We start from the raw sequence: 23,166 nt of genomic DNA, 5'->3' as shown, positions 1-23,166 counted from the left end.
GAGGCCTGCCTGCCCACTGCCCGGAGGTGGCCAGGGGGCAAGTGCTGGGTGAAACCAGGAAGACCCCCCCCGCCCCGTTTCAGGAGAGATGGCACTCCCACCCACCAGCTGGGCTGAGGGGATCCTCCCCCTCAGGCCTCTTGGTCCTGAAGGAGTGCACCCCTCCCCCCCAGGCAGGGGGTTGCAGTGGAGGAGGGGGGGGCACCCACGGAGGTCCGTGGACAAGATGGAGAGTCGTGAAAAGGCAAACCCACCCAGAGCTCCTCCTCAGATGCCCTGTTCAGAGGTGCACAGACGGGGAGACGGGGCTCCCGGGTGGAGAGGGGCCGCCAGCCCTACCGAGAGTTATTTCCTCCTTTCCCCAAACACACCCAAGAACACAAGTGAATCTGGGGCGTTTCCATGAAGTTGCTGTATTTTTTCAACCCACCATCCAAGTTTTGGGGTCTCCTGGGTGCCAGCCCTGTGCAGCCCCATCCCTGCCCCGAGGGGCTCACAGTCTAAGGGGCGTGGTGAGCCGGGTAGGGGGGGGTGCCTGGCCTCAGGAGGGGCTGACCGAGGGGCAGGGAGCCTTGTTTGGCAGGCCCTCGAGGGATGGGGCTTGTGGAGGTGCCGAGGCTGGGGATGTGGGCAAGGCGCTCCGGGTGGAATCTCTGCCTGGGTGGAGTGGGGAGGGTCAGGGAGGGCACGGGGCGGGGTGGGGGGGGAAGGCGGGGGGCAGGCTGGGCTGGGCTGGACCTCCTGTTGGAGGGTGGCCGGCTGGGGTCCCGAGAGAGACACCTGGGGGGAGGCCCTAGGGAGGACTCAGGCAAGGGAGGGTCTCACAGGCAGGGAAAGGGCCCACCTGCCCATTGCACAAGTGGAAAAACCAAGGCAGGGAGGGGAAGGACCTCCTGAAGGTCAGGTGGGTCTCCAGGGGCTCCCTGGGAGTCAGGGGACCCCTTCTAGACTCAGCCCTCCAAGGGGTCTTGGAGGAAGGTCTTACTACCCATTTTACAGATGGGACAGCTGAGGCTCAGAGCTGAGACCCTCGCCTCAGGCCACACAGCTCATCCAGGATGGGCCAGGCCCACCAGGAAGGTCTGACTCTGGGCCAGCCTGGTTCCACTGCCAACCCCGGCTGCCAGCCCTGACTGGACTCAGGAGGCTAGAGATGGGGGTGGAGGGAGACATTGAGTCCCCTGGGCTGAGGGAGACCAGCCAAGGGGCCTCTTGCCCACTGTCAGCACCCCCGTGACTATGGAGCTCTAAGCTGGAGACAAACTGAATGCCGTCGGAGTGCCTTGGTGAATGGCTCCACTCAGCCGTGAGCCCCGAGGGCCAGGGCTGCCCTGGGAGTGCCCTCCCAGCGCCCAGGACACTGGCAGGCCATGGCTTGGGCTCTGGCCAAGGGGAGCCCACCTGATCTCCATGAGGGGAGGGGCTGTCACTTGCAGGGCGCTGCACAGACTTCCCAGTTTGTCTCTGGGGGACACGGTCTCTCTGCCCTCCCGCAGGCCTGCCAGTGTCTCCTGGGGCTTGCCTGGTTCCCCTGGGGACCCACGGAATGGTGGGCGGGGAGCGTACAGGTGTGACGCATCTTTGTTGAATCTAGATCTTTCTTTCAAATGGAAAAATGTTATGCAACCAAGCTCTGTGTGGACAGGGCAGGGCTGCCTGACACGGTGAGCACGGGGCTGGGGGTGGGTGAGGAGGAAGGTGAGGGAGGACGGCTGGAGGTCACCGCGGTCTGGCTGCCATCTGCTGAAGGAAGGAGGACTGCCTGGTGGCAAGTTCTTGGATGCCGGGCTCTGGGTCATTCTTAAGATCCTCAAAAGCTCCAGGAGAGGAGAGACAAGTCAGAGGTGCCCCCTACGGTCCCGTCTGCCCACAGCCCCGCCCTGACAGGGTAGCGCCCTCATTCCCACCTGGGGTGCGGGGGGGCAGGTTGGCACCCAGACCCCACCTCCTGGGCCTTCCAGGCCTGGGTGCTCCCCTTCCCCACTCCCACCCCCTCTCAGCCCCGCGTGTTTGGGGGTCCACCCTCCCTGCGACACGGGTGCGGGTGTGGACGGGCTGGGGCCACTTAACTGCAGAACAGCAGCTTCGTGTCCATGTCCTTGACCATCTGGGACACGGCCTGGGGGTGGTGGCAGGTGGTATAACCTGCGTGACAACGAGGAGCACGCTGGCCGGTGGACGGGGGCTCGGACCCGCTCCTGACCCTCCGAGGCCCCCCCGCCCACCCCACCACCTTTCCTCTTGCCAGTGGCCCTCGAGCTCCAGCTGCAGTGGCGTGGCAGGCGCTGGGCGGGTGAGGCTCAGGGTGCTCAGGCGGGGCAGGCCCGGGGGTCCCCGAGCCCGGCCCCCGCTCACCCATGAAGAGCACCCATGCCCAGGTCTTGATGTGACGACGGCGGCTGTGCAGGTAGCTGGGGGCCTGTGCCAAGTGGATGCTGAGACCCTCCTGGCTGTGGCTCATCTGGGGAGCACGCCCGTCACTCGCTGGGGCCAGAGGGCTGGGCCCGCACAGAGCACGGACCGGAGCCCCAGCCCCGGGGAGCCCGGCTCCCGGCCCCCCTCCCCTCCCGCCCCCCGCTGCGGCCCCTAACCAGGCGGCTCCGGGGGACGTGGCGGGCGCTGAGGCTCGCCTCCCAGGCCGGCGTGCAGGAGAGGGTGCGCCGCCGCCGCCATCGGGGCAGCACTGAGCCGCGGTGGAAGGCGAGCTTGGCCTGCTGTGGGGACCGCAGGGGAGGGCCCGGGCTGGGGTGGGGTCTGAGGAAGCCGCAGCGCGGGCGCGGCCCCTCCTGGGCTCCTCGGCTCCTTCCCGCTGCCTGTGAGGCTGCGCTCAGCCCACCCACCGCCCTGGCCGCGGCACCAGGCCCCGCTCCACCGAAGGCAGTACTCGGCCCCCATCGGCTGGGAAACCGGCCGCTTATTATCCATCTCCCTGGCCGCTGGGAGCTCCAGGAAGGCTGAGCTGCGTCTTAATGGCCTGGCGTGGGGCACGGGCTGGCACACAGTAGGGCTCAGCCCATATCTCAGCAAGTTCAACGAGCAACCTGAGCCCCGACTACAGGCCAGGCGCTGGGGACACAGCAGTGAGCAGGGCAGACAGTGTCCTGCCCACAGATGGCACGGCCACGTGTTTGCACGTGTGTGTGAGTGCACGTGTGTGAGTGCACGTGTGTGCACATGGGGAGGGGCAGGGAAACCAAGGAGGGGGCCAAACCTGCTGCCCCAGGGAGCACCCCCTGCCATCTGCAGACCCCCAGCCCCCAGCCACCCGTGGGTCCCCAGCCCCGCCCGCCAAGGCGAAGGCCCATCGGGAGGCAATGACCGTGACGACGGCCCGGCAGCTGTCCTTCAGGTGCAGGAGCAGGGCCACCATGCTCTGGTGCACCTGGGTTCTCAGGCCACTTTGCTTTCTGCCTGTCATTGACGCCACCGGCTCCCCGGACAGTGCCATGGCCGCTGCCCGGATTCCATCCCGCTCCTGCAAGGCAGAGGCTCAGGGCCAGAGCCAATCCTGCCTGGGGGTCCTGACCCTCCACTCCGTGGTGGGGATGGGGCTCAGTCCCCTCAGTGGGACCCTTTCACCTGGGCTCAGGGCTCTCAGGGACAGGGCTCTGCCTTCCCCCTCAGACAGGGCTCCTGGGGAGGGTCACAGGCCATCCTCAAGGACCTGAAATCATTTCTCTCTCATGCTCACAGTCACATCCTGACAACCCGAGTGTCATGAATGCAGCTGGGGGGCGGGGCTTATCCCTCTAATTTCCCAGTGAAGGAAAATCTGCCATTGCAAACGTGCTGACAGGTCAGGAAGGTGAGGACAGGTGGGGTTGGAGAGAATGGATGTCGGCGCTAGTTCAGCCCCATGGAGAAGGGCGAGCGCCACCTGGTGGCCTCCCGGCTGGTCCACTTGCGCCGGTGCACACCCAGGGAGCTGCCCTGGACCTCCACCTCCCCGCCCCAGCTGGACCGTGGCCTGGGATCCTCCCCGCCTTCGAGGAAGGGAGCGGGGGAGGCACAGGAGGGCCACGAGATGGGGGCGCTCGCCCCTTCCTGGGCGCACTCACGTCGTCGGAGAAGGAGCGGGCGTTGATGGCGATGCCAAGGCTCTGGGCCTCTGTGCTGTGTGCGCCCAGGCGGTGCAGCACGTCCGACACGGGGCCCATGACGCGCACCACCACCGGCTCGCTGCTGTGGAAGAAGCCGTCGAGGAAGGGCGGCGGCAGTCCACGGAGCAGGTGTCCCTGGGGGAGGTGGGGCCGGTGGGCCGAGGGTGCTGGGACACCTGCCTCTGCACCCCCTGCACCCCAGCCCTGCCGGGTAGACCCAGAACCAACTCAGACTCTGCCCTTCCCAGACCCCCATCCAGGCCTGGGCACCTGCACTGTCCCCCACACCCTGCTGGATCCCGCCCTGGCTCTGCCCATGAGGGAAATGAGCTCCGAGCCCTGGTCTGTCCACTCGGAGCTGTGGACAGACTGCAGACAGGCTTCTCCTCCCTGAGCCACTGGGGGTCCTCCTGGGGTGAGGGGAGCATTAGCCCCGTGCTAGTTGGCTCCCAGGTCCTTCCTGTCTGTCCCCATGCTGGCCAGAGGGCCCCCACCAAGTCCTGGAGACCACCCTTCCCTTCCTCTGCCCCACCCTGCCTTTACCCCCATTCCTGGCCTCCCCATGGGTCAGAGAGGGCCTGGGGGGCTGGAGGAGACAAATTTGGTCAGGTGGGCACACACTGAGGTCGCGGCGAATCACATCATGGGGAGGTGGGTGCACCAGTGGTGGCTCCAGACCTTCTATGCTGCAATGACCATTTCCCTTTTTTACATTACTTTAAAAGAAAAAACTAAGCTCACTTTCGGCCAATTCTTTCTGCTCCTCTTGTGTGCAGTGTGCTCATGAACTGTCTGGATGTACATGTCAGAAAGTGACATGTCAGCAAATGGATGTTTCCCACCATCAAGCCCCTTATCAATGACTTGTGCAAACTAGGCTGATTTTACAACTTTTCAGCAAGTTTTAGGCAACTTCATTGGCTTCCTAAGCTGTGTTTAGTTTTACAGTATTAAATTCATTTCAGTGACAAACACTTTCTGAGCACCAACTGGGTGCAGCCAGGGTGCTGGGACCCAGGTCTGGCAGTGGACTGGAGAAGGACCCAAAGTTAAACATACAACATGGCGTGTGTCAGTCAGTGACGAGTGGTATGATACAGCAGGGCAGGGCTGGGACCGACTGGGGTGGAGGTACCAGCAGAAGTGGTGGTTATGAAGGTTTTTTAAAAATTATTTTATTTATTTATTTATTTATTGGCTGTGCTGCACGGCATGTGGGATCTTAGATCCCCGACCAGGGATCGAAGCCGTGCCCCCTGTATTGAAAGGCAGATTCTTAACCAATGGACCACCAGGGAAGTCCCTAAAGTTTTACTTTTAAGTAGGATCAGAGCATTTGTTACTGAGAAGGTGAGAGCTGAGCAAATTCTTACAAAGAGGTGCTGGAAGAGCTTGCCAGCAGAAGGAGCAGCAAGTGCAAAGGCCCTGAGGCAGGAGCACACCTGGGTGTTTGTTGATCGGCTGAACGACCTTACTGTTTGGGGCTGGAGCAACTGGACGGGTGGAGCCCCCATCACCTGAGATGGGGGCTGCAGGGGGAGCTGTTTGGGGTGAGGGGTTCGCTGTGCACACGTTGGGTTTGAGATGCTGCTAGAATCCAAGCAGTTTGAGGGTCGAGGCTGGAGTTCAGGTCCGCGATTGGGATACAAGTGTGGGAGCAATTGGCCAATAGGTGGTACGTAAAGATTGGAAGAGACCACCAAGGGAACAAGTGTAGACCAAGGAGAATGGCGGGAAAGGGTGCAAGAACAGGAGAAGAACCAGTGAAGATGACAAGGCACCACCTTCGACGTGAGGGAGGGGTCCTGGGGCCAAGTGGACGGAAAGGTCACCCAGTCACGTGTGCTGACGGGTCCACTGCGGGGAGGTCACAGGTGGCCTGGACGGGAATGGTTTCAGGTCAGCTGTGGGTGGGAGGGACGCTACCTGGAGCGTGTCTGCCTTCCTTCGACGGCTACACTTGCAGCGTTTCCAGTTGAATTATTTCATTAATATGTAGGCATTACATTGGTAGCATCTTCTAAAAGCAAAATACAATTTCTAACAAGGACAAAAGTGGCCGGGCGCCAGTCCTGAAAACAGCATCCGGATTTTCAGTGCGATCGTCCCATGACTGTCAAGTAGTTTTTAGCCTGGTTGTCTGGATCCCCTCCCCCGAGGTGAGCAGGGGGATCGGTGGAGGGGGCCCTCCTTCCGCCTGCCGAGCTGGCCCCTTGTTCCCTGGCAAGAGGACCCCTCTGTGGCAGGGATGGACTTCCCCGGCCTCCTCGCGTGACCACTGGAGCAGAAGTGAGTGATCAACTTGCAGGTCGTGCCTCAAGGGGCAGGGTGTGCCTGCTGGCTGGAGTGGGCATGGTGGTGGCCGCCCAGGCCCTGCAGAGGAGGGCAGCACCCAGAATGGAGCACAGCAAACGAGGACCGTGCTCCCCTGGGGAGTGCAGAGCAGGACAGCCACAGCGGCAGGAGAGAGATGCACTTCTACTGTGTGTACGCGGTCGGTTTGGGTCTTTTGCACGTAGCTGCTCTCCGGTCTCCCAGTGCACACACCGGCACCCAGTTAGTGCGATTTGTGTTTGACGGTAGACAGAAGTGGACAGTCCTGCGGGGCCATTTGTTCTCATGGGCCCCAGCAGAGGGTGCCTCTCTGGCGTCCAGGGCAGCGACCGCGGCCCCTCCCTCAGCCCTGGGGCCCGCTCCATCCCTGCCCAGTTCAACGTGTCCCCACAGAAGCAGGCCTCCCTGGCTGGGGGGCTCAGGGTGTGTTGTTTCCCCCAGCCCTGCTGTGGTTGGACCCCCCCCTTGGGAACCATCCACCTTCCCTAGCCCTGGCTGTCCTGGTCTGGTAGCCCCTCTGCTCTGTCTTCTCTGTTCCTGCAGGTCCACACTCAGTGCGGGGTAGAGAGAAAGCACATGGACACTTCCTACTGATTGCCTGTCGGGGAGAACACCTGGGGACAGGTGTCTGGGTGGCTGACCACTGACAGAATGAATGAATGAGTGAGAGAGCAAATGTGAATAACTGATTGAGTGAAATGAATGAATGAAAGAAATAATAAAAGAATGACTCATAAATGAAGGACCCAAGGAACAAGAGGATGGGTGGATGGATGGATGGAGGGATGGAGGGATGAATGGCTGACTTTATGAATGGATGAGTGGGTAGGTAGATGGATGAGCTGGGGGGCTGTAGACGGAACGGCCAGATCCCCCAAAGGCAGCATTGCGGGCCTTCCCTTCTGCCTCTTTGGCAATGCTCCAGCTGTTCATTCATTACGGGATGTGGGTTGTCACGGTGATGGGTGGAATCGGGAGGGAGTGAAGCTGAGTCTGCAATGACGGGGGGACCCGCCCATAAGATTCTCAGGGGAGGCTCCTGTCTGCGGGCCAGCCTTGGTGTGCCACCTGGTGGGCTCCTCCTAGGTGCCTGGAGGTCTGCAGGAGCGTCCGCCTATCCCCGGGCGTGGTGGAGACAACGTCCTTCGGGAGGAGACACTGCACCCCTCCCGCAGCCCTGCCAAGAGGCCATCACCAGCGCCATTCTGCAAGTGAGGAAACCGAGCCCCAGAGAGGTGATTCTGTGTCCCTAGAGCCGGGATTCCAACCCAGTGGGCCTTGTCTGCACCCCGCACACCCGGCCGCTCTGGGGGTTGCTCCAGCCACGGCTCCCCTCACCCTCTTACCTTCTCTGGGTGGAAGAGGATGTTTCCCAGGCCCTGGAGTCTCAGCACGCGGACCTCGGGGCTGGGGTCCCTGAGGCTTCGGGCCAGCATGGTCAGGGCGGCCTGTTTGGGGAGCACCTCCAGCAGGGCAGGGCTGTAGAGGAACTGGGTGGCCCCTGGGGCAGGCGGGTCAGTCCTGGCACCCTCTCCTAGGGGCCCTCGTCGGTGTCTGGGAGCAGGGCTGTAGGACCAGGGCCTGGCAGGCGGTGTGGGGAGGGTGGCTGGCCTGCTCCCTCCGGGTATCCTGGTTAATGAGTATTTGAAACCCACCTCCAAGCTGGTTCGATCCTTCAATGTATAGCTGGGGAGACTGAGGCCCAGAGGGGGAAAGGGCCTTGTCTGAGGTCACACAGCGAGGCTGGGAGCAACATACATCAACAGCCTGGCTCGTGGGGCACTTGGGGACAAAGCCTCGTGGAAGGAGGCCCAGACATTCCTCTAGCGCGGTGGGGTGGGGAGAAGCACCAGGCTTTGATTGGGGTCTCTTTCTACTCTTTCACTGCCCTTTTGGCTTCACGGTCCCAGGGGTGGGACCTTGAGTCATCAGGGAGGGGGGTGGGTGGAAAGACAGTCCCCCCAGGCTGCAGGCTGAGGGGGGCCTGGGAGGTGCGGACCCAGCCAGAAGCCCCCGACCGCGGGCCCCAAGGAGCTGGAGGCGGGAAGGAGGGGTGTGAGGGGTTTGTTGGGCAAGTGGGGTCCTGGTGTGGTTCTGGCGGCGGCTGAGGCAGCCGGACGAGGGGGCTCAGGCTGTCTCTGAGGGGCCCCCTCCCCGCACCCAGGCCCCCGTGAGGATGGTGATGGCTGCCTTCCTCCCCCGCTCCTCCTGGCTCCGCAGGTGGGGTAGCAGCTGATGATCAGCGCCTTGACTTGCTTGCAGCGGTTCTGCACCGTGGCCCTGGGCGCAGGCGAAGGGCAGGGGCAGGGCTTGGGCTTGCGGACGCAGCCCTGTGTCCCGTGACCCACACAACCCAACCCAGGGGCCAGGTGGCCAGAGGTGTTGCTGAGCGTGGGTGGGCACATCTCTCTTCGACCGTTTCCTGCTCCCTTTGCACCCACTGGCCGCCCACTGGCTGCCAGGCCCGGGCTGAGCATGGGATGGACAGGGGAGCAGACTTGGCCCTTGTCCCCTAGGAGGCCTCAGGCCGGGGGGAAGACGCCTGCATCCTAGGCTTCCAGAGTGTGCGCGTGAGACGGGGGCGGGGCGCCCGTGCTTTCCGTGCCCTGCGTGCACACGCGTGAGTCCGTGGGGCTGTGCTCGCAGGCAGGCCCTGGAGGTACGGCAGTCCACAGCCTCCTTCTGGGCAGGGGTGACCCGGGCAGTCCCCTTCCCCTGGCCCAGCCCCGCCCTTACCTGGCGGGGAGGCCCACGCCCTGCGGGTCGGTGTGGGTGGCGGCGAAGAGGTCCCAGGCTCCCTGCAGCTCCAGGTGGGCGAAGTCCTGCCAGTGTCCGGCGGCGGGCAGCAGGCCCTGCGGTGCCCCCAGCGACGTGCTGCGGCAGAGCAGAGGGGTCCCCGGCCAGCCGCGCCCCTGGGGAGGGTGCCCAGCCGCCGCGGGTGGAAAGGTGCCTTGTGGTTCCCGCCTGCACTCAGGGCCCGGCAGCACTGGGGCCTCCCGGGGGCAGCTTGTTCCCGGCCGCCTTCAACAGAGATGTCGGGGCGCAGGATGGGGGCGGGCCCGGTTGCGGAGCAGGAGACTGGAGGGGGCCTCTTGGGAGGGGCGGGTCCAGGGGGAAGCTCGAGACAGGTTTGGCACGTGGTCAGTGTGAGGTGCCCACAGCTGGTTTTCCAGGGCTGGGGCTGAGGGGACAGGGCTGGAGAGAGAGAGCTAGGAGGCACCGGGGACAGGTGGTTTCCCCAGTTGCAGGGTGGAGGGGGTCCCAGAGGAGCCTTGATGGGCAGTGCCGTTTAAACGTGGGGCTGAGAATGCAGAGGGGCCCCGGCAGGGGAGGAGGACAGCGGGGGTGTGTGTCATGGGGGCCCGGAGGAGGGTCCACGTGCAGCTCCTGAGGACGCGGGGAAACCAGGTCCACCGGCCGCGTGCTCGCGTGGACTCAAGAAAGAGAGCCGGCCCCGGAGCACGGCGGGACGGGGTGCGGGTCAGGGACCGCGCTGCCCGAGCCCCGTCCGGGTCACACAGCCTGGCCAGGGGCCGCAGAAGCAAAGCGCGGCCAGGCCGCGGGCTCCAGACCTGCACAGTGGTGTCGAGCCACGGGCTCTGGGCTGCCCCGGGCCCTGCAGGCAGCGCACGGGCGGAGGGCCCGGGAATAGCTCGGTGGCCCGTCTCCCTGCCCAGCCACCCCGCGCCTGCTGGCGTCACCTGGACGTGTGAGCGCCCCCAGAGTGAGGCTGTCAGCTTGGACCAGGCACAACTCTGATCAGATTTGCAAAACCAAATGTGAAGGGATGAAATGCCACTCCGTGAAAGTCCCCGGTGGGGCCGACTCAAATGTCAGCTGGCCTGTCATCTTGCCCCCAAGCCGTGCCACTAAAAAGAGGCTGCGTTTTCCAGGTCACTGGTCTCAGCCAGAGTGACGCCGGTTTCAGGAGAAGGCGACTCTGGGCACAGTGGCATTTTGTCTGCTCTGTGATGGGTCTCAGAAGCTTCTGGTCCTGGGGCACGTTGGGCATCGCCTCTCAAGGTTGCCGTGTCCCTGCACCACACCAGGGCTTCTGGAAAGATGGCGTTTGGCTGATTTGGGCATTCTGGGGACTCCCTTGCTGACTCTCGGGGTGAACAGCATCACTTGTGGGGCCCTAAAGCCTAAGACCACCCCCAGCCCAGGACCCCCGGCAATGCACAGGGACCCATGTTGCCTGAAATCCATGCCGCTCCTTGACCGACAGAAGACGGAGGCCCTCGGGTCCGAGCCCGGCCATGCAGGACTCCCCTCCCTTCCTCCTGGGGTGACGTCGTGCCCTCCTTCAGCCTCACCCCAGGGATGCCTGGGGCAGAGCGACTTTGGAGATGAGGGAGGGCTGGAGGGCAGGATGCAGAGGTGCAGGGAGCCTGCGGGGTTCACACAGAGCTAGGGCTTCCTATGCATCAGTGCCACGGGACACGGACCGCTGTTGTCCCGGGGGGAAGAGGGAATGGAGCGCCCTCCTTTCCTTTCCACCTGGTGTCCCCCCATCTGACGTGAGCTGCAGGAGGCGGCTCTGTCTCCTCATCTTTGTACGTCGCCCCAGTGCCGACCGGAGACTGTCATTTCCGCGGCACGGAGCCCCCTGTAGCTCCCCGCTGCTCTGGGGCTGAGCCGTGCGGTCACCTCCTTCCTGCCCCTTCGTCTTTGGGGTCCCCCCGCCTGGAAGGCTCTCTGCCCTCCTTTCCCCACCCAGTGAGCTCTAACCATCATTCAGGTCTGTGCTCAGAGGCCGGGTCCTCAGGGACCCACATGCAGGGGGCGCCCCCCAAGGTCATCCTTTGCAGAGGCTGTGCCTCTCCTTCAGGGCACTCTCCAGGGTGTGTCATGCATCACCAGGCTGTCACTTGACCCCATCTGCATTTCCACGGGGCTGAGCTCCTGAGTGCAGGCATGCCTCTCTGGTGACTGAGCGTGGCCTGTGACACAGCAAGCGCCATCCGTATTCATTAAATAACAAGAGCAGGACACACAGTACACTTAGCAAGTATCGACCAAATAATAAATAATCCGTTAGTCCTTTCTCTCCTCTTTTCGACCAAGAGCTGTGGGGAGCACGGAGTGGAAGAGGGGCCGAGGCTGAGGCCAGGGGCCAGGGAAGGAGGCAGGTCCGAGCAGGGCCGTGGGGACTCCAGACTGGGGCAGAGCACCAACCTTCCCGTCTGTCCCTTCCTGCTCAGGAATCCCTGCTCAACCCCTGGGAAGTCACAACCCCCATGGGTCCGAGGAATCAGGAGGTCCTTGGGCCTGAGACCACGGCACCCCAACTGGGCAAATCGAACAGAAGACGTTTGGGCTGGGGTCATGATCTAACCCTTAACTGAGGCCCCGAGTGTTGGTCACTTGCACAGGGTCACCCTAGCATAGAGGCTACCCAGTCCTCTACGGTGCCTGACCCGCACAACACCTGGGGAGGGGCCAACCCCATCGCACAGAAGAAGAAACCAAGACTGTGAGATGGAGAGGCCAGCTCAGAGTGCTCACAGTGGGGTTAGGAGGAGATCTTAGATCTCAGATCCAGGCCCCAAACAGCATATCATTATTAACTGCTTATTTGTTCCTTGTCGACTGCCAAAACCCAGGACCACGAACAGTGTTTTAAATAAAAGAGCTTTAAATTAAACTTAAAGCTTTAAGTTGAAAAGAGGACTAATCAGGAAGTGAGAAACAAAAGGAAGCACCCCTGTGCCACAGTGAGAGATGACTGAACATTAATTTTATATGTGAGCTTCCTGGCAGCCAGGGCAAGAAGGAAAATATGTTGGATTATACCTATAAGTGGATGAAGGGAGTGTCTTTGAAATGAAGAGAAATGAGATGTCCCATTAGAGTTAAAGAGATTCAGCCCATAATGGATGAAACAAGAGGAATGAGAAGTCCTTTGTTGGGTAGGGTGGACATTGCCTTGAGGAGGACCTGGCTGAGGACCAACCAAAGCAGGAAATGTCTCTAAAAGAAAGGGGTTTTGTTCATCAGAGATGCAAAGGAAAGGGAGAGTCCCACAGGCAGGGCCATCCACGCTTGCTCCTTCCCTGGCAGGAAGCCCTGCCAAACCCTCACTTGTTGGTTCCAGGGGCCAGCACAGCTTAGCAGGACGTCAGGAACCTCAGAGGCCCAGGACTTGTCTGACTCTGCCTTGAGCCTTGCGTGGCTGCCACAGGTGTTCCGTGCCACCCCCATGCTGCCGGGGGCACCCACGAGACAGTGGGCCTCTCGGTAGTGAGTGCCCAGATCCCTCTTCGGCCCCCGTCCCCCTTGACGGTACCACCGCATCCACCTAGTGTCAGACCTGGGACCACAGTGATGCGCCTGGATGGTGCTGCCCTCTGAGGCCCGGGAGCGGCTGCTGACCTCCTCACTGTCCTTGATGGCTGGCAAACATCACTGCCGATTGGCCTGCTGTGCTCTCGGGCCCCTTGGGGTGGCATCAGAGTCACAGTTGTCCTCTGGGGAGGGGGCCCAGGTCCCATCCCAGCTCCAGGGAAGGTGTGGGAGACAGACCTGGTCAGTCAGAGCCCCACATGCCCCTGTGGCCAAGGCAGTTGGTTCAGGGGTGGGCCTGTGAGCTAAGCTGGGCCAATTAGAGCCAATGGACATGCCCAGGGTGGGAGTCTGTCCTGTGGTTGCTGGGGCCCCGCCCTTCTCTTCCGGGAGGACCTGCCCAGAGAAAAGCCAGGACCTGCGAGGTGGGAGGGGGGAGGGCTGAGGCTGCTGGAGCATCTTGACACAGCTGAGCCTGAGCAGAAGGGCCCCTGGTGCTCCCAGAGAGGTGACAGCCATCCTGCTCTCTGCGGGAGCCCTGTGTGAGACAGACATATGTCCCTGCTCCCCGGAGCCCCCATTATACGGGGCACAGATGACAGCTGTAGCTGGAGATGGGCTGGGGGAGAACACAGCAGGGAGGGAGGAGGGCTGCTATTTTAGAGAAGATGGTTGGGAGACCACAGGAGGTGAGGCTACTGGGGGAAGAGCATCCCGGGAAGAGGGCGCAGCAGCTGCAAAGGCCCTGAGGCAGGAGTGTGCTGGGTTTGAGAAACGGCAGGAAGATGCTGAGGCTGGAGCAGAGGGTGTGCCTGGGTGGTGGGGGCGTGTGGCGGGAGCTGAGGTCCTGGAGGAGACGGGCACCCAGATGAGGAAGGACCAGTGGGCCTCTGGAAGGGCTGGGCCCTTCTCAGAGCTAAAGGGGGAGGAAGCAGGAGGGTTCCGAGCACAGGCGAGGCCTGATCTGACTGAGGGGTGGAGGGCAGTGGGGGGTGGTCATGGGAGCAGGGGAGGCTGGACCTCATGGGGCGGGAGAGGGAAGCTGATGGGCCAGGCAGCTCATCATAGCTCTCTCCTAACCCTCCTGTTTCCGGGAGGAGAACGTTTTAACAGCTTATTAGGGAAGATTCATGCATTTTGCATAGTTGATTCGAATAAAAAAGGAACTTGGTGCACATTCGAATTCAGAAGCAATATGAGAGAAGTGACAGTTTTTTTCAGTGAGTGTCTTGGGGAGAGCTGTTAAAACTGACAGCTTGTGTGAAGCTCATCATAATACTAACAAATGAAAAGAGGTCGCCCCGAGGCTTTTAAAGACTCGCTTAATGGATTTCTCAAGATATGCCCCAGTGCAGAGGGAAGGCGAGCCTGCCAGCCCGGGCCACGGCCCGAGTGCAGCCGGCGGGGCGCGGACCCTCCCACGTGGGTCCTGTCCACACTGGCCAGGAGTGGGATGGGGGGAGGCTGACAGCTGTCCACCGCATCAGAGCGAAAACGTGCCAGGGTCCAGCGCCCTGTGCAAGGGAACCCGGAGGGCGTCTGCCTGCAGGGGCCGAGTGGTGGCTGGGCAGGCACCCCTGCCGTTCTATGGGCTCTAGCTCAGCAACGCACGGACATTCTGTGTGGCTCAGAGGAAGCCTCTGACCCTCTCTGAGCCTCAGTTTCCTCGTCCGTCAAAGGGGGAAGACAACATTTGTCTCGCAGAATCCCTGCAAGGACCACACTTGGGTAAGATGTGGTGTTCCGTGTGGGCACCTGGAGTCCCCGTGTGTCAGCTGTCATGGGGTGTCTCTGCTGCCAGGCACCTGCGGTCACAAGGAAGCGTGACGCACGCCCACCCTCCGCGCTGACTGCTGCGCTGGCCACAACTGGTGTTTGGAATCATGTCTGTTGGGGATTCAACTGTGTCCCCAGAAGCTGTCAAAGTCCTAACCCCGGGTACCTGAGAATGTGACCTCATTTGGAAGTTAGGTCTTTACAGATGGAATCAAGTTAAGACAAGGTCATTAGGGTGGCCCTAATTCATCATGACTGGTGTCCTTATAAGAAGAGGGAAGGACTTCCCTGGTGGTGCAGTGGTTAATAATCCACCTGCCAATGCAGTGGACATGGGTTCGAGCCCTGGTCCAGGAAGATCCCACATGCTACGGAGCAGCTAAGCCCGTGAGCCACAACTACTGAAGCCCGCGTACCTAGAGCCCGTGTTCTGCAACAAGAGAAGCCACCGCAATGAGAAGCCCGCGCACCGCACCAAAGAGTAGCCCCTGCTCGCTGCAACTAGAGAAAGCCCGCATGCAGCAACGAAGACCCAACGCAGCCAAAAAAAAAACAAAGAGTGCTTGTTGTGTACAACACACTGCTCCCTCTTAAAAAAAAAAAAAAAAAAGAGGGAAATTTAGACAGAGAAACACACAGTGAAGACGGAGGCAGAAATGGGAGTGATGCGTCTACAAGCCAAGGAACACCAAGGAGGCAGGAAGGACCCTCCCCCGCAGGTTTCAGAGGAGCACGGCCCTGCCAACCCTGGACTTCAGACCCCCAGGCTCCGGCGCTGCGCGAGAATAAACGCCTGCTGCTCTAAGGTGCCCGGTGTGGAGCTCTGTCACTCAGCCCTGGGAAGCCGGTACACCGTCTCTGCCCAGGGGTCTGGGCCTTACCTCCGGGCACTGGGCACGGCTGCCTCCTGGGCCTCCTGGCCGGGCTGGGGCTCCTTGGGCAGGTTCAGCTCCAAGATGTAGTGCATCTGGGTGAGGAGGGCCAGGAAGAGCTTGGGGTAGGCCTCCTGCACGGCCTTCTTGAACTCTCGGGCGAACTGCAGCTCATGCAGCGTGTTCATGGCCTGTCGGGGCAGCAGGGGACACTCAAGGGGTCTGGGGTCCAGGCCTGTGGATCAACCTTCTGACAAAACCCACGTCCAACCACGCCTCCCTGTGCCTGCCCACAGCCTCCAGGACCACAGCCAAGTCCTTGCCCGGGATGTCCTTCCCCCAGGGCCCGGCTCTCTCTCTGGACCCTCCATGCCTCCCCTCTCCCGCTGCTCTCCCTGCAGGCCTGGGTCCTCCATCCCACAAGCCCCGTCCACTCTGCCCTCTGCGCTGCCACTGCCTCGTGTCGGGCCCCTCAGCCCCGTGGGCTTTGCTCCTCACAGTATCCCCAGCACAGAGCCTGGCACACAACAGGTACCCATGAATGAATGTCGAGGGGACACGTGGCCCAGAAGGCAGAGCTACCAGATAGCAGCCCCGGGGTCTCCCGTGCCCAGAGGGGTATTTGGTACAGAACGTTCTCAGGGTCAGGGTCCAGCACTGCGGAGCAACGACAAGGGGAGGGCAGGGGCTTGGGGCGCGGAGGGACCCAGGGAAGGGGGCCCGGGGACGGGGGGCATCAAGGAGCAGGGCTGACGGACGGCCAGGCCCAGAGACAGGGTGGGGCTTCCTGCCGCCGTGGGTTCAGCTGTCACACCCCTCTGCTGGGGGCGGCCGCTTGTCCAGGGCGCTCTGAGCGGGGAGGGGCGGCTGCATGCTCGGTGCTCAGGGGGCTTTTGGGGTGGAGGTGGGTTCTTAGCCTGGAATAAAACAGGGTTGGGGCGCAGCTGCTGCCCCATCAGAGTGCAGCCCAGGGGCAGGTGTGGCGAGTTAGCAAGTGAGCCCCTGCTCCTGGGGCTGTGCAAGCAGGGCCTGGGCTTGTGCAGAAAGCTGGGGGGTGGGCGGTAGGGGGGGTTCCTACAGGAGGTTGGGAGCTACCAGAGGCAGCCTCTAAGATTCCTCCAGAATGGACAATCTCCAGAACCCAAGTATGGGGGCAGGGGTTCACGAATCCCTCCACGCCCTTCCTCGTGCCTGAACCTGGCTGGCGTGGTCCAGAGCCCTCGACCAGGAAGTGGGGAGCCGGGCCTGGACCCAGGGCCTGTGTGGTCAGTCCCCGGCTGGGCAACGTCGGAGGCCCCCTCTGCCAGGCCAGGGTGGGTTTCTTCTGAAACCTGGATATGGGGGTCCCCGTCCCACGGGGCCAGGCACACGGTGGGTGCCCCACACCCATGTCTGGCTGAATGCACACAAGAAGGCAGCTGGGGACAGCGTCTGGGGGTGTTGGCAGAGACTCACGGCCATGGAGCGCAGGTAGGCCTTCTCCGTGGGCCGGGGGCTGCCGTCACTGGTCCTGGTGCGTAGGGGCCGCTCCAGCGCCCAGGCCAGCAGCTCGACCAGCACCAGGCAGCTCACGGCTGCTCGGCCCCCAGGGCCTTCCACAGCCGGAAGGCACGGCTGCGGGCAAAGGGTGGCCGTGAGGGCAGCATTGAAACTCTGGCCTGGCCAGGCTGGGTCCCAGCTGCGGGCCGCCATGCCCAGGGCCTCAGGGGCCTGGAGTGGGGGCCGGGGGGGAGGCCAGGCTGGGTCCTGAGCTGAACCCTGGCAGGACAGGTGGGTGAGGGGTGGATAAGAGCATATTGAGGTTGGGGGAGGGGCAGAGGGGCGGGGCCTGGACAGCAGTGTGGCCCGGGGGATGCAGAGGTTGGGCCAGCGGCCCTGGTCCGTGTTTCTGGGTGTCCCCTCTTATCAGGCCCCTCTTACCCCAGCTGCAGACTCTGTCTGTCACCCTCCATGGCTCCCAAGTACTGTCAGGACAAGTCCAGCTGGTGCCCAAAGCCATCGCCCTCTGACCCCTGCCCTCTGACCTCCAGTGCCCGCCTGCTTTCCCTCCTCTCCTGCCTCTGGCCTCCTCACCTGGCCTATTCCCGCTCAGCCTTTAGGGCTCGCCCTACAGTCACTTCCTCCTGGAAGCCTGCCGTGGCTGCTTCCTCCTAAGCCTGGGTTTGCTGGGGTCCAGCTCCCCTGGCACCAACCTGGGTCAACTTAGGGGCCATCACTGGCATGTGCAGAGCTTTTCAGTGTCCTTGTGCCCATTTTGCACATGAGGAAACTGAAGACTGGGGACAGGATGTGCTCTGATCAGGGCCCTGCCTCGTAACCGGGAGATGGCGCAGGAGGTCAGGCCTGCCTAGTCCCACAGCCTTACTGCCTGGTTGGGGGGAAGCACGGCCCTGCGAGACCGGGGGAGGCAGGGGGCACCCGGGCTCTCCGGTGTCAGTGGCCATGACGGCCCTCTTGTTTTCTGTGCTAGGTGTCTTTGGGCCTGAGTGCTGGGTGGAAGGGGCTGGAGGGGCAGGAGGGACCCTGGAATGATGGGGTGTGGGCGGGGAGGGCATAGTTGGGGGGTTTGATGAGCTGCAACCCCCAGCTTTCAGAGAGACCCCAGGGGGGCTGCCCTTGAGCGCTGGGGAGGGCACCCCAGTCCCATCTGACCCTAGCTGAGTGGGCTCAGAGGACTCTGGGAGATTCCAGAGTGAGGTCACCACCCACCTAGGAGTGGGGCCTTTGGAGTGAGAAGGGCCTGGATTCAAATCCCTGCTCTGCCCCGTCCTGGCTGGGTGACCTTGGCCAAGTCACTTCACCTCTCGAGGGCAAAGCTGCCTCGAGGGGCTTAGGTGAGGTGGCTCCCCAGGAGCGAGGGTGCACAGAGGGCCAAGGCTTCTGTTCTTCTCCCTGTGGGTGTCTGTCACTCAGTCGGCACCTCTGTGCTGGGCACTGTCACGGTCAGGCAACGTCCCAGGGTACTGAGCAGAGACAGACCCAGTAAGAATCCTGGGCGTGACCCCCCTAGGGTTTGACTTGGGCAGCAAATAATGGTGCGTCAGACACTACCCCACGTGCGTAAAGCAGGGCGGGAGGGGGCACGGCAGGAGGATACATCTGGGTGTCCTCGATTGTAAGTAGGGCAGTCGGGAGGCCTCCACTAAGAAGGGGGGTGCCTGCAGAGACCTGAGAGCAACGGGAGAGGCTGCAGCTCTGAGACGGTGGCCTGCGTGGTGTGTTCAGGGCCAGCGTGGGCGGCGTGGCATGAGCAGCGGAGGGCGGGAAGACAGTGAGGTCGTGGGGCGACGTCACGACTTGTTGGGTGCTGTAAAGGTTTTGGCTTTGACTTTGAATGACATGGGGGCCACTGGCATGTCTGGAGTGGAGAAGAGACGTGATCCGACCTAGTTTTAAAGGACCACTCTGGCTGCTGGGACGGAGGGGCTGGAAACGGGCCAGGACGCGCAGTGAGAGCTCGTTATGTCCTAACTAGGGTGGTGGTGTCAGCGGCTGGGGGAGATGGAGGCAGGTGGACCGCAGGCAGGTTCACCCCAGAGGATGGGCTGTGGGGTGGAGAAGAGAGTCAAGGCGACACCGAGAGCTTTGGCCTGAAGCTGGAGGGTGAATCGCCACGTCTGACACAGGAGCTGGCAAGACGAACGGGTGCAGGGCAGGGTCAGGGGGTGGCCTGGACGTGGCAAGTGGATGCCCGTTAGACATCCCTGTGCATCCGGCCAGGGCGAACATTCGAGAGGCGCCTGGGCTTAGGTGATATTTAAACCAGGGGGATGTAAGTGGCCACCAGGGCAGGGAGTGTAAGTGAAGATGGGGCCTGAGGCTCAGCCCTGTGGCCCCTGCGTTAAGAAGCCAGGGAGACAGGAGGAAGCAGCCAGGAGGCTGAGCTGGAGCGGCTGGGGTTGGGGGGGAGGAGCCAGGCGAGGGTGGGCTCCGGGAGCCAAGTCAGGAAAGTGTTCCCAGCCCAGAAATAAGCCCACGCAGACGTGGTCAATTAATTTACAACAAAGGAGCCAAGAACATGCAATGGGGAAAGGACAGTCTTTTCAACAAATGGTGCTGGGAAAACTGGGCAGCCACGTACGAAAGAATGCAACTGGACCTCTATCTTACAGCACACACAAATATTAACTCGAAATGGATTAAAGACTTGAATATAAGACCTGAAACCATAAAACTCCTGGAAGAAAACCTAAGTGGTAAGCTCCTTGACGTCAGTCTTGGCAGTCATTTTTTGGATCTGACACCAAAAGCAAAGGCAGCAAAAGCAAAAATCAACAAGCGGGACTACATCAAACTAAAAAACTTCTGCACAGCAAAGGAAACCATCTACAAAGTAAAAAGGCGACCTAGTGAATAGGAGAAAATATTTGCAAATCATATTTATGAAAAGGGGTTAATATTCAAAATACTTGAAACACACACACAGCTCAATAGCAAAAACAAACATACAAAAGCTCCCCACACAATCCGATTAAAAAATGGGCAGAGGATCTGAATAGACATTTTTCTAAGGAAGACATACAGATGGCCAACAGGTACGTGAAAAGATGGTCAGCATCACTCAGCATCAGGAAAGTGCAAATCAAAACCACAGTGAGGTATCATCTCACTATTATCAAAACGACGAGAAATAACAAGTGTTGAGAAGGATGTGGAGAAAAGGGAACCCTTGTACACTGTTGGCGGGAATGTAAATTGGTGCAGCCACTATGGAAAACAGTATGAAGATTCATCAAAATACTAAAAAGTGAACCACCACGTGATCCAGCAATCCCTCTTCTGGGAATTTATCCGAAAAATACGAAAACAGTAACTTGAAAAGATATATGCACCCCCATGTTCATAGCAGCATTATTTACAATTGCCAAGATATGGAAACAACCTAATTGCCCATCAGCAGATGAATGGATAAAGAAGATGTAGCATATATATATATATATATATAAAATGAAATATTATTCAGCTATAAGAAAGAAGGAAATCTTGCCATTTGAGACAACATCAGTGGACCTTGAGGGCATTAGGTTTAGTGGAATAGGTCAGACAGAGGAAGAGAAATACCGCATGATCTTGCTTACATGTGGAATCCAAAATGAAAACAAAACCCAAACCACACAAACAAAAACTCAGCTCATATCTACAGAGAACATGCTGGTGGTTGCTAGAGGTGAGGAGTCAGAGGTAAGCGAAATGGTGAAGAGGGTCAAAAGGTACAGACTTCCAGGTATAAAATAAATAAGTCCCGGGGACGTAATGTATGCACGGTGACCATAGCTGTTAACGCTGTATTGTATATTTGCAACTTGCTAAGAGAATAGCTCACCACAAGAACAAAAAATCTGTAACTATGAATGATGATGATTGTTAACTAGACTTACTGCGGGGATCATTTCACCCCACCGCCCCTCCCAAAAAAAAGAAATAAGAAAGAGAAAGAGTTCCTAGGAGTGAGAGTAGTTGCCATGAAGACATAGAGGAACCTGAAAGCATGTCAGAAAGTGACAGAAGCCAACCTGAAAAGGCTACATACGGTATGATTCCAGCTCTATGACATTCTGGAAAAGGGAAAACCATGGAGACAGTCAAAAGATCAGTGGTTGCCAGGGGTTTAGGGGGAGGGAGGGATGAACAGGCAGAGCACAGGGGGTTTGGGGGCAGTGAAACTATTCTGTATGATGCTATAATAGTGAATACTTGTCACTCACTGTACATTTGTCCAAATCCATAGAATGTACACCCCCAAGAGTGAACTGCAATGTAAACTATAGACTTTAGTTAATAATAATATATCAGTATTGGCTCATCAATTGTAACAAACATACCACACTAAGGCAAGATGTTACCAAGAAAGGAGCCTGGCAGGGGAGGGAAGTAGATGGAACTTTGCACTTTCTGCTTAACTTTTCTGCAAACCTACAACAGCTCCAAAAAAAGAAAATTCTATTTAAAAAAATGGAAAGAGACATACAATGCAATACTAAAGAAAGGAAAACTGGTGTTACTAGATTTAGATTAGAATAGACAATCAAGATCTAAAAATCTACATTAATATCAGGCCGGTGAAAAAAGGTCTCCAAAGACTACATGCAGCATGATACTCTTTATATAAAATTATTGAAACTACAAATAAAATGTTTTTAAGAATATGTTTAGATGCAATCACACTATATAAAAAGAAAGCAACAGAAGGAAGACCCTTGGGTGGATGAGCCAGGGGGGAGGCAGCAGTGATGGTGGGCAGCCCCGTCCTTAGATGTAGTTCATAACTAGGGCCCTGGCTTTTGTATGGGTGACAGCTTCACAAGTGTGCATTCGATTACTGAGAAGAATCCTTGCTCTAAGTAAAGAACTAAATTAACGCAGGCCATGCATAGAGCTGTGATGGATGAGTGTGCCAAACCAAGGATTATTCTTAGTCCAGCTTTGAGGGCCAATGCAGTAAAAGCAGTTGCCCAAGGGTGAAAGAGGAAAAAGAGAAGACGAGGAAGCTGGGCAATGATTCTAAAGTTATGTTGAAATGCTAAGGGCCAAGAATGGCCAAGACAGTCTTGCGGAAGGAGGAGGGGAGACCTTCTGGATCGGGGAGGTGAATTAATATAAAGTTGTAGGAATGAGAACCTTGGGTGTTGGCCTAGGCACAGACAAGCAGAGCAGTGCCGAGCAGGGAGAGCCCAAAGGCAGGTCCCTAGCACGTAGCCCTTTTTTTAAAAAAAATTTATTTATTATTTTATATTTATTTTTGGTTGTGTTGGGTCTTCGTTGCTGCATGTGGGCTTTCTCTAGTTGTGGCTCGTGTGCTCAGTAGTTGTGGCATGTGGGCTCCAGAGCACAAGCTCTGTAGTTGTGGCACATGGGCTTAGTTGCTCCGTGGCATGTGGGATCTTCCCGGACCAGGGCTCGAACCCATGTCTCCTGCATCGGCAGGCGGATTCTTAACCACTCGCCACCAGGGAAGTCCCTCAGCACACAACCCTTGACTGCAGGAAGCAAGTACCCAGAGCTGCAGGAACAGGGTTGGGCACTCGATAAAGGATGCTGGACGTTTAGAAGAAACTGGAGCCCGATTCACATCTCCATGATGTGGGTGGTTGGAGGGCTGAATGAGAAAGGCAAACTCTAGGATTTTTATAAGGTAACGTCTGAGAATGAATGATGGAACTTGGAACTCCTTTTCGTCAAAGGACCTAGTAAGGGAGTGAAAGGAAAGCTGCAAAGTGGAAGAAGATATTTAACATAAAATCAACTGAGACCTTGTATCCAGATTACTGTACATAAAGAATTCCTAGAAATCGATAAGAAAAAGAGGGACAACCCAACAGATAAATGTGCAGGATACTTGAACAGGCATCACCATAGATGCCGTTCCAATGGCCAAAAAGGGCATGAAAAGATGTACAACCTCATTATTTAATCAGCAAAGTGAAAATTAACATGGAAATATGATTAATACTACCCACCAGATAGGCTAAAATTTTGATGGTTGACTAGAAAGTTGATATTAAGTGTTCCTGAAGATGTGCAGCAACAGGAACTCAAAAAAATACTGTGGGAATGAGAGGTGGTTTAAGTACTTTGGAAACATTTTGCATCATATGTTAGTGTTGGTGCCACACCTATACTATGGAAATTGAATGCAGATGTGCCTCAGAGCACATGTATGAGCAAATTCACAGCAGTGTTAACCACAGACCTAAACCCAAATGTCCATCCGTAGTAAGAAGGGTAACTGGTGTTCATAGGATGGGATACTACACAGCAACCAAAATGAATGAACTCCAACTATATGTAACATATTGGGA

The 23,166-nt window shown here is 58.8% G+C and overlaps 1 protein-coding gene across 1 annotated transcript in view; it reads right to left on the bottom strand.

Moving 5' to 3' along the window:
• Positions 1–1,719: 1,719 nt before the first annotated feature.
• The window catches only part of LOC118883785 (maestro heat-like repeat family member 5), a 75,531-nt gene continuing 54,084 nt past the window's right edge, over positions 1,720–23,166 (bottom strand). Inside the window, 14 exon segments of the mRNA XM_036830929.1 lie at positions 1,720–1,817; positions 2,071–2,145; positions 2,356–2,461; positions 2,592–2,714; positions 3,320–3,475; positions 4,059–4,235; positions 7,781–7,924; positions 8,601–8,671; positions 8,674–8,714; positions 9,171–9,308; positions 9,813–9,818; positions 15,377–15,558; positions 16,823–16,938; positions 16,941–16,981. Of these exon segments, the coding sequence (XP_036686824.1) occupies positions 1,720–1,817; positions 2,071–2,145; positions 2,356–2,461; positions 2,592–2,714; positions 3,320–3,475; positions 4,059–4,235; positions 7,781–7,924; positions 8,601–8,671; positions 8,674–8,714; positions 9,171–9,308; positions 9,813–9,818; positions 15,377–15,558; positions 16,823–16,938; positions 16,941–16,981 (1,474 nt within the window).

The sequence above is a fragment of the Balaenoptera musculus genome, chromosome 17 (assembly GCF_009873245.2).
Source record: "Balaenoptera musculus isolate JJ_BM4_2016_0621 chromosome 17, mBalMus1.pri.v3, whole genome shotgun sequence".
Lineage (NCBI taxonomy): Eukaryota > Metazoa > Chordata > Mammalia > Artiodactyla > Balaenopteridae > Balaenoptera > Balaenoptera musculus.
The sequence above is the reverse complement of the archived record's forward strand: the minus strand, read 5'-3'. Positions and strand labels throughout refer to the sequence as shown.